The sequence below is a fragment of the Eucyclogobius newberryi genome, unplaced genomic scaffold (genome assembly GCF_026437365.1).
Source record: "Eucyclogobius newberryi isolate DKJ021-1_F unplaced genomic scaffold, fEucNew1.0.hap1 SCAF_13, whole genome shotgun sequence".
Lineage (NCBI taxonomy): Eukaryota > Metazoa > Chordata > Actinopteri > Gobiiformes > Gobiidae > Eucyclogobius > Eucyclogobius newberryi.
Window position 1 is genome coordinate 38,525,864 of NW_027315757.1, and position 17,756 is coordinate 38,543,619.

At 46.1% G+C, this 17,756-nt stretch overlaps 1 protein-coding gene across 1 annotated transcript in view; it reads left to right on the plus strand.

Moving 5' to 3' along the window:
* The window catches only part of LOC140358837 (progranulin-like), a 33,832-nt gene extending 16,235 nt beyond the window's left edge, over positions 1-17,597 (plus strand). Inside the window, exons 6-16 of the mRNA XM_072443886.1 lie at positions 1,111-1,205; positions 5,796-6,128; positions 8,478-8,634; positions 10,420-10,541; positions 10,720-10,840; positions 11,120-11,244; positions 14,261-14,381; positions 14,661-14,785; positions 15,303-15,596; positions 16,520-16,729; positions 17,286-17,597. Coding sequence (XP_072299987.1) covers positions 1,111-1,205; positions 5,796-6,128; positions 8,478-8,634; positions 10,420-10,541; positions 10,720-10,840; positions 11,120-11,244; positions 14,261-14,381; positions 14,661-14,785; positions 15,303-15,596; positions 16,520-16,729; positions 17,286-17,423 — 1,841 coding nt within the window. The 3' untranslated portion in view covers positions 17,424-17,597. The remainder of the gene's footprint in view (positions 1-1,110; positions 1,206-5,795; positions 6,129-8,477; positions 8,635-10,419; positions 10,542-10,719; positions 10,841-11,119; positions 11,245-14,260; positions 14,382-14,660; positions 14,786-15,302; positions 15,597-16,519; positions 16,730-17,285) is intronic.
* Positions 17,598-17,756: the final 159 nt, after the last annotated feature.

Here is a 17,756-nt window from a genome sequence, read left to right on the forward strand (position 1 = left end):
GGTGAGACTCATCTTCAGGACCATCAAAAGTTATCCGCATTTTTATTCTAAGAGTCATGGTCTCTGTGAGGAAAGTCCGCACATTTTGCCAAGAATTCCAAAATAAAATGTCTTTTTGATGTAAAACAAAGGGGAGAAGATGTGACAGAGTCAGATTCAGCAGTAGATGTAATAAAAGGACAATTGGGGCACGTTAGCGCCGCCTTCTCTTGCGGCGTGGCGAGGGCCGATCATTGCCGCTTGCGGCTATATTTATATATATTATTATGTTATATTATTCTAAAACGAGGTGAAATCAAAGCTTTTTGTCGAGTACCAGAAAGGGAACATTCAGAAGAGTTTATTGGACTGAGTGTTGTAGACGAGCTGAAGCTGCACCTGAGAGGGCGGGGCGCAGGGCGGGGCTTATGGAAACAGCTCCAAAAACAACACTCATTAAATCCTATTTAAACCCTAAGCCCTGAACAAACAAGGAGCCAGTGTGTGTAGAAACACAGTGTGTGTAGAAACACAGTGTGTGTAGAAACACAGTGTGTGTAGAAACACAGTGTGTGTAGAAACACAGTGTGTTGAAACACAGTGTGTAGAAACACAGTGTGTGTAGAAACACAGTGTGTGTAGAAACACAGTGTGTGTAGAAACACAGTGTGTGTAGAAACACAGTGTGTGTAGAAACACAGTGTGTGTAGAAACACAGTGTGTGTAGAAACACAGTGTGTGTAGAAACACAGTGTGTGTAGAAACACAGTGTGTTGAAACACAGTGTGTAGAAACACAGTGTGTTGAAACACAGTGTGTGTAGAAACACAGTGTGTGTAGAAACACAGTGTGTGTAGAAACACAGTGTGTGTAGAAACACAGTGTGTAGAAACACAGTGTGTGTAGAAACACAGTGTGTGTGAGATTCAGATTAAAATGTTGGCTTTTACTTACTTGCACTTTTACTTTGAATAATTGCTGAGTCATGCTGAATCTTCTCAGTTATTGCAGGTCTAATATACATTTCCTTAATCCATATTTTCACTCGAAACTAAAGTTGTTGCTCGTATGATTTGTAGATAAAACAAAAGCTGTTGTTAAGAATGATAAACATGTCTGTGTGTTTTGCAGTCACCGAGGCGATTCCGGATAAACATGTTTGTCCTGAAGACCACACCTGCTGCGCCGACAGACGCGGCGGCTTCTTCTGCTGTCCAGAACCCAATGTAAATCTCAACTTTGGTTTTGATGCTTGAAAAGCGCTTGTCAACAAGGAAGATTTATCCTAAAACGCCGAATCAGACACGCAGGAGTTACAGTCTAATCTAGTCGTTACAAATGCAGGAGACGTTTTTCAGCTTTGCTTTTAGGCCGGATTCTTCTGATCTATTTTACGCAGATGAAAGAGTCTGTTTTACAAGCTTGATTTATATGAGCTTTAAATGAGACTCTGAGGTTTCTTACAGTAGAACTGGAGGCTCCAGTGAGACTATCTGCTCAGATAGAGCGTCTCGTACATGTTTAGGACCAGCACAATGACCTCCAGCACAATGACCTCCAGCACAATGACCTCCAGCACAATGACCTCCAGCAAAATGACCTTCAGCACAATGACCTCGTTTTTTTCAGGATTAAGAAGCAGATCATTAAGTGTCCTCCAGGTTTTTATCTCCTTCACACAAGTACTAAGTCTGTACTTGATCGCTCTGATCAGGTTCATTGATAAATACAGCTGAGTGTCGTCTGCAGAGCAGTGGAAGTTAATGCCATGTGACCTGATCATGTGACCTAACGGCAGCATATAAAGAGGAAACAGAACTGGACCCAGTACTGACCCCTGAGGCCTGCAAGTTACTTTAGAGTAAGGGGAGGAGCTCTGGTTTACATGAACAAACTGGTAACTGTCAGATAAATAGGATTTAAAGCAGCTGAGGGCGGGGCCTCTGAGGGTGGGGCCTCTGAGGGCGGGGCCTCTGACACCTATGAAGGGCTCTGAACACTGCTGTGGTGGGCTCTGGACCCTGCTGTGGTTGGAATGGGGTCTAGGACACAAGTGGAGCTTTTAGAAGACATAAGGGCTGAAGTTCTCTCTCTTGATCAACAGCTGAACATTTCTAAAGTCACAGGTGGATTTATACGTGACACTAGTTTTACAGTTTGGACTTGTTCAGGGCGAAAAGTGGGAGTCATTTTATCTCATTTATCTCTGATTTTATTTTATTGTTAAAAAATAGAAGAAAATCCTCAGAGCTGAGAGGAGCTGGGAGTGAGGGCTCTACTGCTGTGACAGTGTGTTACCATGGTTACAGCTGTGACAGTGTGTTACCATGGCTACAGCTGTGACAGTGTGTTACCATGGCTACAGTGTGACAGTGTGTTACCATGGTTACAGCAGTGACAGTGTGTTACCATGGCTACAGCTGTGACAGTGTGTTACCATGGCTACAGCTGTGACAGTGTGTTACCATGGCTACAGCTGTGACAGTGTGTTACCATGGCTACAACAGTGACAGTGTGTTACCATGGCTACAGCTGTGACAGTGTGTTACCATGGCTACAGCTGTGACAGTGTGTTACCATGGCTACAACAGTGACAGTGTGTTACCATGGCTACAGTGTGACAGTGTGTTACCATGGCTACAGCTGTGACAGTGTGATACCATGGCTACAGTGTGACAGTGTGTTACCATGGCTACAGCAGTGACAGTGTGTTACCATGGCTACAGTGTGACAGGGTGTTACCATGGCTACAGCAGTGACAGTGTGTTACCATGGCTACAGTGTGAGTGTGTTACCATGGCTACAGTGTGACAGTGTGTTACCATGGCTACAGTGTGACAGTGTGTTACCATGGCTACAGCAGTGACAGTGTGTTACCATGGCTACAGCAGTGACAGTGTGTTACCATGGTTACAGCTGTGACAGTGTGTTACCATGGCTACAGTGTGACAGTGTGTTACCATGGCTACAGTGTGACAGTGTGTTACCATGGCTACAGTGTGACAGTGTGTTACCATGGCTACAGCAGTGACAGTGTGTTACCATGGCTACAGTGTGACAGTGTGTTACCATGGCTACAGCAGTGACAGTGTGTTACCATGGTTACAGCTGTGACAGTGTGTTACCATGGCTACAGTGTGACAGTGTGTTACCATGGCTACAGTATGACAGTGTGTTACCATGGTTACAGCTGTGACAGTGTGTTACCATGGTTACAGCTGTGACAGTGTGTTACCATGGTTACAGCTGTGACAGTGTGTTACCATGGTTACAGCAGTGACAGTGTGTTACCATGGCTACAGTGTGACAGTGTGTTACCATGGCTACAGTGTGACAGTGTGTTACCATGGCTACAGTGTGACAGTGTGTTACCATGGTTACAGCTGTGACAGTGTGTTACCATGGTTACAGCAGTGACAGTGTGTTACCATGGCTACAGTGTGACAGTGTGTTACCATGGCTACAGTGTGACAGTGTGTTACCATGGTTACAGCAGTGACAGTGTGTTACCATGGTTACAGCTGTGACAGTGTGTTACCATGGTTACAGTGTGACAGTGTGTTACCATGGCTACAGTGTGTTACCATGGCTACAGTGTGACAGTGTGTTGCCATGGCTACAGTGTGACAGTGTGTTACCATGGCTACAGTGTGACAGTGTGTTACCATGGCTACAGCAGTGACAGTGTGTTACCATGGCTACAGCAGTGACAGTGTGTTACCATGGTTACAGCTGTGACAGTGTGTTACCATGGCTACAGTGTGACAGTGTGTTACCATGGCTACAGTGTGACAGTGTGTTACCATGGCTACAGCAGTGACAGTGTGTTACCATGGCTGCAGCAGTGGCAGTGTGTTACCATGGTTACAGCTGTGACAGTGTGTTACCATGGCTACAGCTGTGACAGTGTGTTACCATGGCTACAATGTGACAGTGTGTTACCATGGCTACAGTGTGACAGTGTGTTACCATGGCTACAGCAGTGACAGTGTGTTACCATGGCTACAGCAGTGACAGTGTGTTTCCATGGCTACAGCTGTGACAGTGTGTTACCATGGTTACAGTGTGACAGTGTGTTACCATGGCTACAGTGTGTTACCATGGCTACAGTGTGACAGTGTGTTGCCATGGCTACAGCAGTGACAGTGTGTTACCATGGCTACAGTGTGACAGTGTGTTACCATGGCTACAGTGTGACAGTGTGTTGCCATGGCTACAGCAGTGACAGTGTGTTACCATGGCTACAGTGTGACAGTGTGTTACCATGGCTACAGTGTGACAGTGTGTTACCATGGCTACAGCAGTGACAGTGTGTTACCATGGCTACAGCAGTGACAGTGTGTTACCATGGTTACAGCTGTGACAGTGTGTTACCATGGCTACAGCAGTGACAGTGTGTTACCATGGCTACAGTGTGACAGTGTGTTACCATGGTTACAGCAGTGACAGTGTGTTACCATGGCTACAGTGTGACAGTGTGTTACCATGGCTACAGCTGTGACAGTGTGTTACCATGGCTACAGCAGTGACAGTGTGTTACCATGGCTACAGCAGTGACAGTGTGTTACCATGGTTACAGCTGTGACAGTGTGTTACCATGGCTACAGTGTGACAGTGTGTTACCATGGCTACAGTGTGACAGTGTGTTACCATGGCTACAATGTGACAGTGTGTTACCATGGCTACAGTGTGACAGTGTGTTACCATGGCTACAGCAGTGACAGTGTGTTACCATGGCTACAGCAGTGACAGTGTGTTTCCATGGCTACAGCTGTGACAGTGTGTTACCATGGTTACAGTGTGACAGTGTGTTACCATGGCTACAGTGTGTTACCATGGCTACAGTGTGACAGTGTGTTGCCATGGCTACAGCAGTGACAGTGTGTTACCATGGCTACAGTGTGACAGTGTGTTACCATGGCTACAGTGTGACAGTGTGTTACCATGGCTACAGCAGTGACAGTGTGTTACCATGGCTACAGCAGTGACAGTGTGTTACCATGGTTACAGCTGTGACAGTGTGTTACCATGGCTACAGCAGTGACAGTGTGTTACCATGGTTACAGCTGTGACAGTGTGTTACCATGGCTACAGTGTGACAGTGTGTTACCATGGCTACAGTGTGACAGTGTGTTACCATGGCTACAGCAGTGACAGTGTGTTACCATGGTTACAGCTGTGACAGTGTGTTACCATGGCTACAGTGTGACAGTGTGTTACCATGGCTACAGCTGTGACAGTGTGTTACCATGGCTACAGCAGTGACAGTGTGTTACCATGGTTACAGCTGTGACAGTGTGTTACCATGGCTACAGTGTGACAGTGTGTTACCATGGCTACAGTGTGACAGTGTGTTACCATGGCTACAGCAGTGACAGTGTGTTACCATGGTTACAGCTGTGACAGTGTGTTACCATGGCTACAGCAGTGACAGTGTGTTACCATGGCTACAGCTGTGACAGTGTGTTACCATGGCTACAGCAGTGACAGTGTGTTACCATGGTTACAGCTGTGACAGTGTGTTACCATGGCTACAGTGTGACAGTGTGTTACCATGGCTACAGCAGTGACAGTGTGTTACCATGGTTACAGCTGTGACAGTGTGTTACCATGGCTACAGTGTGTTAGTTTAGTTGACTTCTCTTAGATGTGAACAGTCTCTGGTTTGGGCCTCACACGGAGCCTGCTGATTGGACAGGAGCAGCTTTTATTTCCAATAAACTAGAACAAAAAAAAGTACCAGAAACTGTAAAAGTTCTTACACTGAGAAAATATCTGATGATTAAATGAGTCATTGTGTGCGTTTGTTCTTAAAGGGAGTGTGCTGCAGTGACCAGTACCACTGCTGTCCTTCTGCACCCACCACGGCTCGTCTGAAGGTCACCCAACCACGCCCAACCCAACCACGCCCAACCCAACCACGCCCAACCCAACCACGCCCAACCCAACCAGGCCAGACAGAGAGCAAGGAAGAGGACATGAAGGACGTGGAGGACATGAAGGACGTGGAGGACATGAAGGACGTGGAGGACCAGGAGGACAAGGAGGATGTAGAGGACAGAATGCACTGTCCCCGTAACACGTGCCACAGAAACTCCACCTGCTGCAGAGCGGGACGTCACCGATGGAGCTGTTGTCCACTGCCCAAAGTGAGTCCTGCTCTGGACACGGCCCAAACAGATCAGATCCTTTATTGTCCCACAGTTAGAAGTGGGCAATATATTGAAATGTAGATAATATTGTTAATGTTCTTTTGAAGATATTATATGAAATGCAATAATAATACTGACATCACAATGAAAAGAAGTTATGTCCAAAAACATACTGCACTTTTGTGATTCATTTTACAGACACATTTATCTGATGATGAAATCTTTTTGTCCATTTTGTCCTCTCCCACCCACAATAGGGACATTCAAAAGCCAACACCAAGAAGACAAAGCCTAAGACAGCAGTAAATCACAAAAACATGGACTAATCCCAGGTTAAAACCAGACTAAAAACGTCATGAAACCAGACCAAATAACTCTGGAATTATTCACCAGATCTAATCCATCAAACCATGTCCAAACCAGGACTGTGTCAGGTAGGACTACACCAGGACTACACCCGGACTAAACCAGGACTGTGTCAGGTAGGACTACACCAGGACTAAACCAGGACTGTGTCAGGTAGGACTACACCAGGACTACACCCAGACTAAACCAGGACTACACCCGGACTAAACCAGGACTGTGTCAGGTAGGACTACACCAGGACTACACCCAGACTAAACCAGGACTGTGTCAGGTAGGACTACACCAGGACTAAACCACTACTAAACCAGGACTGTGTCAGGTAGAACTACACCAGGACTAAACCACTACTAAAACAGGACTGTGTCAGGTAGGACTACACCAGGACTAAACCACTACTAAACCAGGACTGTGTCAGGTAGGACTACACCAGGACTGTGTCAGGTAGGACTACACCAGGACTAAACCAGGACTACACCCGGACTAAACCAGGACTACACCCGGACTAAACCAGGACTGTGTCAGGTAGGACTAAACCAGGACTACACCCGGACTAAAGCAGGACTGTGTCAGGTAGGACTACACCAGGACTACACCCAGACTAAACCAGGACTGTGTCAGGTAGAACTACACCATGACTAAACCACTACTAAACCAGGACTGTGTCAGGTAGGACTACACCAGGACTACACCCAGACTAAACCAGGACTGTGTCAGGTAGGACTACACCAGGACTAAACCACTACTAAACCAGGACTGTGTCAGGTAGAACTACACCAGGACTAAACCACTACTAAACCAGGACTGTGTCAGGTAGGACTACACCAGGACTAAACCACTACTAAACCAGGACTGTGTCAGGTAGAACTACACCAGGACTAAACCACTACTAAACCAGGACTGTGTCAGGTAGGACTACACCAGGACTAAACCACTACTAAACCAGGACTGTGTCAGGTAGGACTACACCAGGACTGTGTCAGGTAGGACTACACCAGGACTAAACCAGGACTACACCCGGACTAAACCAGGACTACACCCGGACTAAACCAGGACTGTGTCAGGTAGGACTAAACCAGGACTACACCCGGACTAAAGCAGGACTGTGTCAGGTAGAACTACACCAGGACTACACCCAGACTAAACCAGGACTGTGTCAGGTAGAACTACACCATGACTAAACCACTACTAAACCAGGACTGTGTCAGGTAGGACTACACCAGGACTAAACCACTACTAAACCAGGACTGTGTCAGGTAGAACTACACCAGGACTAAACCACTACTAAACCAGGACTGTGTCAGGTAGGACTACACCAGGACTAAACCACTACTAAACCAGGACTGTGTCAGGTAGGACTACACCAGGACTACACCCGGACTAAACCAGGACTGTGTCAGGTAGGACTACACCAGGACTACACCCGGACTAAACCAGGACTGTGTCAGGTAGGACTACACCAGGACTACACCCGGACTAAACCAGGACTGTGTCAGGTAGGACTACACCAGGACTACACCCGGACTAAACCAGGACTGTGTCAGGTAGGACTACACCAGGACTACACCCAGACTAAACCAGGACTGTGTCAGGTAGAACTACACCAGGACTAAACCACTACTAAATCAGGACTTTGTCAGGTAGGACTACACCAGGACTAAACCACTACTAAACCAGGACTGTGTCAGGTAGGACTACACCAGGACTACACCCGTACTAAACCACTACTAAATCAGGACTGTGTCAGGTAGGACTACACCAGGACTACACCCGTACTAAACCACTACTAAACCAGGATCAAACTACTAGTTCAAATAATAACTCCACGTTTAGGTTTGGTAGATTTATTCAGAAACCACCATGTTCATTTCCACAGGATCCAGCCCCAGACACGTGGCATGTGTTATAAGAGCAGCAGTGCCCCCTAGTGGTCAAGCGTATATGAAAGGGAGTGTTTCTTCATCTGTGTCTCTGTCGCCTCAGGCCGTTTGCTGCTCGGACGGGAAACACTGCTGTCCTCACAAACACAAGTGTCACTCCACAAACAGGGCGTGTGTCAAAGACGGAGAGGAGATCCCCTGGTTCACCAAGCTCCCACCGCTGGTCCAGTACCAGAACAAACCAGCGCCTCCAGTGACCAGTGAGTGAAGCTGCTCCCGGATTGAAACCAGATATTGATTTGATGACCAATACTCATACTTGACTATGTATTTATATGGTACTCAAATGTGTTCTTGATATGGAAGTGTCCAATTCAGTGGTGGAGTAAGTTAAGTACTGCGCACCATTTTCAGTGGCTACCTACTGTCCTTAGACCCTCCTTCTGTCCTTAGACCCTCCTTCTGTCCTTAGACCCTCCGACTGTCCTTAGACCCTCCTTCTGTCCTTAGACCCTCCTTCTGTCCTTAGACCCTCCTTTTGTCCTTAGACCCTCCTTCTGTACTTAGACCCTCCTACTGTCCTTACACCCTCCTTTTGTCCTTAGACCCTCCTTCTGTCCTTAGACCCTCCTTTTGTCCTTAGACCCTCCTTCTGTCCTTAGACCCTCCTTTTGTCCTTAGACCCTCCTTCTCGGCAAGGAAAAACTACCAAACCTCTTTGGGAAAAAGTATAAACCTGTAGGAGTTCCACATGAAGGAGAGAGAGACAGTGGAGCTGGAGCCACTCAGGAGGAGAACCAGTTCTTCAGGAGGAGAACCAGTTCTTCAGGAGGAGAACCAGTTCTACAGGAGGAGAACCAGCTCTTCAGGAGGAGAACCAGTTCTTCAGGAGGAGAACCAGCTCTTCAGGAGGAGAACCAGTTCTACAGGAGGAGAACCAGTACTTCAGGAGGAGAACCAGCTCTTCAGGAGGAGAACCAGTTCTACAGGAGGAGAACCAGTTCTTCAGGAGGAGAACCGGTTCTTCAGGAGTAGATGTTTCTCCAGGGACTTGAGGATCATCTGGATCCACAGGTCTTCGATGTGTCTGTTCCACTCTCGACAGGAAGTGAGAGAAGAAGAAGAAAAGACAATGAACAAACACAAGTTTGTCGTAGAGCTACTAACTTGAGCTACTGTTGTCAACAATGAGTGAATGGGCTACGCCCATTCACTCATTGTTGACTATTTCTGTCATAGCAGGAGTAAGTATGCATGATCCATGCCTTCGGCATGGGCTAGTTCACTGTACTTGCCAGGGGCGACGGGGCACCAAACATGCGGGCTGCGCCTGCATGTTTGGTCAGACAGTTGCAACGCTGCCTTCGGCCCTGCTGGGGCTCGGGCCTAATAATAATAATATTTTTAGCAAAAACAATATAGCCGTTTCCACTATAACAACAAATTATACATCGTTTGAAAGCTCTAAGCCTTCCCCATGCCGCCATGGGGTGGAATCATCATTACGAGCGTCACTCCCTATTCCGTCGGGATGACCCGCCCACTCCCCATAGTACCATACTTGCCAGGGGCGACGGGGCAACGCTGCCTCTGGCAGCGTTGCGGGAGCAATAGGCCCTCCGCCCTGCTGGGGCTCGGGCCTAATTAAATATGAAATATAGTTTGATAGAGTAAGTGTTTACAGAGGACAGAGCTCATACTTCCCCCAGAGTTGCTCCTAGGGCAGCGGAGCTGAAACTGTAGCTTTATATTTCTGTTCCTAACTGGTCTGACCATAAGTCACACAAGTGGAACGTTTTAAGCCTGGACTTGAATGAAGAGACTGTGTCGGCCTCTTTAACATGGACAGAGCTGATTCAGACCATAGAAGCAGATCCAGAACTAAACTAGAACTAAACCTGGTCCTGAACCAAGACTAAACATGTTGTAAGTCGCATCAGGTTCATCTGGTTCAACATCAGAGTGACAGAACAGAAGGTTCATTCTGAATTCATCGTTCAAAATTGGGCATTTTAATTGTACTCTTTCAACTTTGTGTTTTCCAGATGTGGTTAGTCCAGACGAACGAGCTTCTTTTATCACATGTGACGCCACCAAACGCTGTCCTGATTTAACAACCTGCTGCTCAAACGCCACTGGAGGCTTCTTCTGCTGCCCTGCACCACATGTACATGCTTTATTCACATATTCTGAAGGTTAAATATGCGTCATTAGTCTTTGAGTTGACTTCACGTGGCATCACAAACATATACAATGACACATTTTATTATTTTATTAGATTAGAAGTCTGTGTTTAGTATAGGACAAAGAGCCATGTTTTTCTTATGGTTGTGTTCTTACTTCAGGCGGTGTGCTGCAGTGACCACGAGCACTGCTGTCCATCTGGGACCACCTGTGATCTAGAACACCAGATGTGTGTGGAAGCCTCTTCTGCACCTGTGCCACGCCCACTGCTGCCTCTGTTAGGTATGGCCCCTTTACACGCTGCAGGGTTTGATACACATGTACATATAGACTTTTACTGATCCTGTTTCCCAGGTCTTCTTCTCTGAGCCTCACAAGTCTGTCAAATCTCACATTTACAGGATCGTTGCATCACAGGCAAAATCTGGACTTCACTTTGTAAATCTGTAAAACAAACAACCAACATTAGCATTACACTCACGTTCCATAAGCAATTCATTTATTTCTGCTGCGCTACAGTGTCGCTTTTTTCTTTGATTTCTTTGATTTTGTCCTCTTCAGAAGATGTTTCCGGTCTGAACGTGCAGGTCTCTAATGTCTCGTGTGATGCCACCTCCACCTGTCCTGATAAAAGCACCTGCTGCTCGGACGGACAGGGAGGCTGGGGCTGCTGTCCAGAACCACATGTAAATACTCACATTTCTTTCAATTATATTCATATTTTAGTTTATTTGAATTAGGTGTATATTAATCAATGTGTTAGCTACAGCTTCCACATAAATATGCCAGAGTTAGTGCAAAGGCGAGTTATTTAGTGTTGAGGTGTAGAGTTTTGGAGCCTGATACTGCATTATTGCGGGCACTCACAGGTAAGTTAAAAGGGTTTCTGTTTGACCAGCGGTCGCCCTTGCACTTTTGCCTGGAGGTGGCATAGGCGTGATTATCTTGGATGGTGCCGCCCTCCGCCGCGGAGCAGGTACTGGTCTTTCTTTAGACAAACCTGGACTTCCATCAACTGATCCTAAGTGAGGAGAATCTTCACCGGTGTCAACATCCACACAGTTTTACTCCTGCTTTCGCCCTCTGAACTACTTTCTAGGTCCTCCAACCTTGGACACACGGGTTTATCAACTTGTTCCACTTGCAGGTAGTCAGGTTCTGAGTCTGTGGATTCCGTTTCTGAGTCTGTGGATTCAGTTTCTGAGTCTGTGGATTCAGGTTCTGAGTCTGTGGATTCAGTTTCTGAGTCTGTGGATTCAGGTTCTGAGTCTGTGGATTCAGTTTCTGAGTCTGTGGATTTAGTTTCTGAGTCTGTGGATTCAGTTTCTGAGTCTATATCAGCTTCAGGCTCATGAACAAGAGGAACCATTTGATCTTCTTGACTTGGAGGTGGCAAAGGCCCTACACAAAGTCCAAGATTAGACCTATGCACTCTCTTTAGTGGACCACCATTCACTGGGACTACTGTGTGTGTTGTCCCCTGGACATCAATGACTTTATGCACTTTTGATGACCATGAATCTTGAATCTTATTTCTGCCAATAGGACGATGACGAAGGTACACGTACTGCACTCTTCCAACAGCTGGACAATAAACTTTAGCATTCTGACGGGCCATCCTTTCTGCTGCTTTTCTCTCAGAAACTCTCTGGCTCTCTCATGTGCATTCTGAAGACGCTCTCTGTGGGCCCTGAGCCAGTGTTCTCATCTTTGTCTCCTGCCCAAGCAGAGCATCAACAGGGAGATGAGGGTGTTCTCCAAACAACATGCAGTAGGGAGAGTGCCCAGTCGAGGAGTGTGGGCTCACATTATAAGCGTACACAAGTTCAGCTAGGTTTTGCTGCGGGTGATGAGGTGTGGTGCGGCTCTTCTTCACCCCATACAAACTGCATAATTCAGCAATCACAGCACTCTCAAAATGTCTGCCCTGATCTGAGTGCAAGCGCTCAGGCACCCCGTATTTCAAGAACCACTCTTTTAATATGGCCTTGGCAGTTGTGTCTGCCCTCTGGTTTCTAGTGGGGAAGTCTTGGCTGAACTTTGTGAAAACACCGGTGAGCACAAGAACATTCTCACACCCATCACTTGTGCGGTCAAGTATAGTGTAGTCAGCAGCAACAATTTCAAGAGGACGGGTAGCTAGGAATGGAGTTTGGGGTGCACAAACTTTGGGTTGTGGCAACTTTGTTAACACGCACCTTTGACAGTTTTTGAGCATTTTTTCTACATCCTCATGCATTCCTCCCCAAAACACCTTTGTCTCAACAGCCCAAGTGTCCATTGGATCCCTTGGTGTCCCATCTGATTGTGCACACTGGGGAGGACGTTTTCTTTTAGGCAGGAAGGCAATAATAGCTGGTAGAGATCTTCAATCTCACGATACAAGAGTCCATCTTTTACTCTGACGGTGCCATTGCCTCAGAACGGACTGCACTGGGATGGGCAGTTTGTCTTTCATGTAAAGAAGGTTTTTGTCTCCTATCCCAGAGCTCTTCCAAAGCTTTAAGTGTTGGATCTGAGGCTTGGAATGTCTGGAGCTCAGCTTTGGTGTAACTGGGAAGAGTTGGTGTGTTGCTCAGCACTGAATCTATCTCCTCACTGTCCATGTGTAAAACACTTAGCTGTTTCCCTCTGCAGTGCTCAACCCCTGCAGCGGTTAACTCAGAACCCAAAGCAGTGCCTACCCTAAGACTGTTACATACAGCTACACAACCGTCAAACTTTGCATCCTCTGAATCTGGATCTAAATCTGTTAAAGCTGGCTGCCTGGAAAGGGCATCGGCTGCTGAGTTACAGCGACCGGGCCGGTACTTAACATCAAAATCAAACACGGCTAACTGCGCTACCCAGCGCTGTGGGATAGCCCCCAACTTGGCTGTAGAAAGGTGACAAAGCAGGTTATTGTCAGTTAGGAGTGTGAACCTGGACCCAAGGAGGGAGCTGCGAAACTTTTCTGTTACCGCCCATTTCAACGCAAGAAGCTCCAGCTTCATGCTACTATAGATCCCATCGTTCCTCTCAGCCCCTCTAAGCCTGCGACTCGCATAAGCTATGACCTTTTTCTTCCCACCCTGAACCTGATACAGCACTGCACCTAAACCAAGGTTGCTAGCATCTGTCTCTAGGATAAAGGGTAACTGAAAGTCTGCATAACCTAGCATGGGCGCATCTGTCAACTTGGATTTAAGAACATCAAACTCCACAGAACATGCTGGAGTCCAGTTTAACTGGAACAATTGTTTGGCCTTAGCTGGACTACTCTCCTTGATACAGGCATTTACAACGTTGTGAAGTGGCCTCAATGAACCGCCTATAATAACTACAGAAACCCAGAACTGAGCTTGGCTGAGGCCAGGTTTTCACAGCACTTATCTTCTCAGGATCAGTGCCTACACCCTGAGCGGAAACTTGATGACCTAAGAACTTGACTTCAGATGGAAGAACTCGACACTTCTCAACTTTAACTTTTAGACCTGTTTCTTTCAGCCTCTGGAGGACAGTTTCAAGTCTCTCAAGATGTTCTTCAAAGGTTTTGGAAAAGACAAGCAGGTTGTCCAAGTAAACGAGAACAATCTAGAAGGCAAGGTCAATCATTGTTGATTGCATTCATCTCTGAAAAGTTGCAGGCGTGTTGCGCCTTTTGACCCGGCTCCATGTAGATGTAATTCTATATCCCTGGCCTAAATATAGTTTTTCTTCCAGGCGGTGTGCTGCAGTGACCACGAGCACTGCTGTCCATCTGGGACCACCTGTGATCTAGAACACCAGATGTGTGTGGAAGCCTCTTCTGCACCTGTGCCACGCCCACTGCTGCCTCTGTTAGGTATGGCCCCTTTACACGCTGCAGGGTTTGATACACATGTACATATAGACTTTTACTGATCCTGTTTCCCAGGTCTTCTTCTCTGAGCCTCACAAGTCTCTCAAATCTCACATTTACAGGATCGTTGCATCACAGGCAAAATCTGGACTTCACTTTGTAAATCTGTAAAACAAACAACCAACATTAGCATTACACTCACGTTCCATAAGCAATTCATTTATTTCTGCTGCGCTACAGTGTCGCTTTTTTCTTTGATTTCTTTGATTTTGTCCTCTTCAGAAGATGTTTCCGGTCTGAACGTGCAGGTCTCTAATGTCTCGTGTGATGCCACCTCCACCTGTCCTGATAAAAGCACCTGCTGCTCGGACGGACAGGGAGGCTGGGGCTGCTGTCCAGAACCACATGTAAATATTCAATTGTATTTAGGGTCAAACTTCAGTAAAAAAACATCAAATTAAACATTTTTCTATTGACCCTGGGCTCCCAATTATTTAGAAAATAGAATGTCCTCTGCAAAGAAACTATTTGTCACTTTATATTTTTAAAAAACATCTTGTTTTACCTGTACAAAGCGTATGTTCGTGAAGTGTGTGTGATCCTCCTCCAGGACTGTTCCATTGTAGAAGTATCAGTTTGACACAGGTTTTTTTTTTAACAAGATGTTTCAACTTTCCACTAAAAGTCATTCTCAATCTGTGGATCTAGTCTGAGAAAGCCCCACCCACCAGGCGGAGCCTCCTGATAATGGCCTGTCCTATTTACTATTTCCCCTGAAACTAATCTTTGTTACACTAACAGCCCTGTGGTGAGTCATAGAAATCCTCTTGTTAGCTGCTGCTGCTCCTCATCACTGCTTTACCTGAAATGAATTGGATTAAACACATGTCACGATTGCAGAACTTAATATAGTTTCTGTTCCAGGCCGTTTGCTGCAGTGACCACGAGCACTGCTGTCCATTCAGAACCACATGTGACCTCAAACACCAGATGTGTGTGGGCGCCTCAAACCTGTCCACGCCTTTGACCCCCAAAACCTTCTCTGACCCGGGCCAAACCAAACCAGGTCCACATGAGGAGAGTGAGGAGGAGGAGGAACAGGAGGAAGAGGAGGAAGAGGAGGAGGATGTGGTTAGCTGTGATCACAGAACTAAATGCCCCAAAGACTCTTCCTGCTGTCGTTCAGGCCGTCACTGGGCCTGTTGTCCACTAAAACATGTAAGTGCAGCAGATAAGTCGGTAACACTTCATAGTCAAGGCTGATGCCGCCTCATGGCTTCAAAATACTGTTATATTACCGGTAAATTGAACCTTAAACCTCCTGCGAATCTTCTCCTCACTGTCTTTGATCCAGTGCTTTGTTTCTTTAAGCTGAAGCTGCACGACGCTCTGTGGTCCTGAACTCCAGTGTCTGACATGTGAGAGAGCCTCTGGTGCAGTGGCTCTTTAGTCTCACTATGTGGCTCTTTAGTCTCACTATGTGGCTCTTTAGTCTCACTTTGTGGCTCTTTAGTCTCACTATGTGGCTCTTTAGTCTCACTTTGTGGCTCTTTAGTCTCACTTTGTGGCTCTTTAGTCTCACTTTGTGGCTCTTTAGTCTCACTATGTGGCTCTTTAGTCTCACTTTGTGGCTCTTTAGTCTCACTATGTGGCTCTTTAGTCTCACTTTGTGGCTCTTTAGTCTCACTATGTGGCTCTTTAGTCTCACTTTGTGGCTCTTTAGTCTCACTATGTGGCTCTTTAGTCTCACTATGTGGCTCTTTAGTGTTTCCCGGTGACACTCACTTCACTTTTACAGTCGACCCTGAATCCGGTTGATTAGATAAAATAATCGTCATGGAGATAAAATCGATTGAGATTTTCATCGTTGTCAAAATGGCTGAGCCTCATTCTTCAGTGGAATGTTGTGTATTTGTGGAAGAAGAACCTAAAGTGTGAATGGCTCTGGTTCCCAGGGCGTGTCCTGCTCAGCACTGCTGTCCTGCTCAGCACTGCTGTCCTGCTCAGCACTGCTGTCCTGCTCAGCACTGCTGTCCTGCTCAGCACTGCTGTCCTGCTCAGCACTGCTGTCCTGCTCAGCACAAGTGCAGCTGGACGCTTGTATTTAGTGGAGTTAAATTCCCTGTTTGATTGTTCCTCAGGCCGTGTGCTGCTCTGATGGTCAGCACTGCTGTCCCAGCGGCTGCACATGTGACACTTCCACTGCCACATGTTCCACATCTGAGCCACAGGAGCTGGTTCTTCTGACTCGCTCCACATCTGAGCCACAGGAGCATGTGATGTGTGGAACCACTGTGTGTCCGAACGGGCTCAAGTGCTGCGGAAACAACTACTGCTGCCCTCACTTCAATGTAAGTACTTCATAGTTATATACTGCATATGTCATAATATCAGGTGGATTAAATAACTCACTGTTTGTAAGTTTTACGGCTTCAGTCCATCAACCTGCCACATTAGTCTCACTTAAATCTATGCATAATGCCACTTATACACTTATAACATGAACGTCACCTTGATGTGTTTCATGTGGATAATGAACAGCAATATTAAACATAAACCCGGTTTTGACCCTTAAAGGATCAAAGTACCACTGAACCCTGAATGTGCTGCACAGAATCCACTATCATGTTCAAACAGGATTTACTTTAAAACGGCACTCAAACCCTGAAGCAGGTTCAAATAACACGTGAATACAACAAGATTGTATAAAAGGAGAATTCACAACAATTTAAGGCCCAAAACAGAACCTTGTGGAAAACCCCTCAAACACATTTAGATTGTTGTAATCATTCATAAGTCTCATTAGAGCTTTAAGGGTCAGGGTTCCTATACATTGTAATGTGATTTCTAAAAAAAGCAATATTTGACTATTTGCATTTATTTATTGAATGTTTGTCTCTTTTCCAGGGCGCGTGTTGCGGTAACAAGTGCTGTCCATTTGGTCAAACCTGCGACGTGATTGGTCAGTGCAGCGTCAAGCGAGTTCCGAGCTGGGAAAAGTGGTCTTTCTTTCGGAAAGATAAGAAGAAACCACTGATATTATAAAAATGCTCTAAATGAGACATTTTAAACTGATTTTTGAAGATAATTTTTTCTGTTAATTTTCTATCTGATTATTTTCTTTAACTTTAAGACAATTAATTCTTCTTGTGAAATGTTTGAGATGTTAATGTGCTACAACTAAAATAGAGAACCTGCTCAAGCATTTCATTTAGTTTGTCAAATACTTTGTAAAATCAACCAGTAAAATTGAAATCATTACTTTGTGCATTGTTTATTTACATTTTGTGCCACTCTGGAACATTCCAGACAAACACCTCCAGCGACACGAGCAGTTGAGCAGCAGAAAAGTTACATGTTGCACCTTTATATAAGATC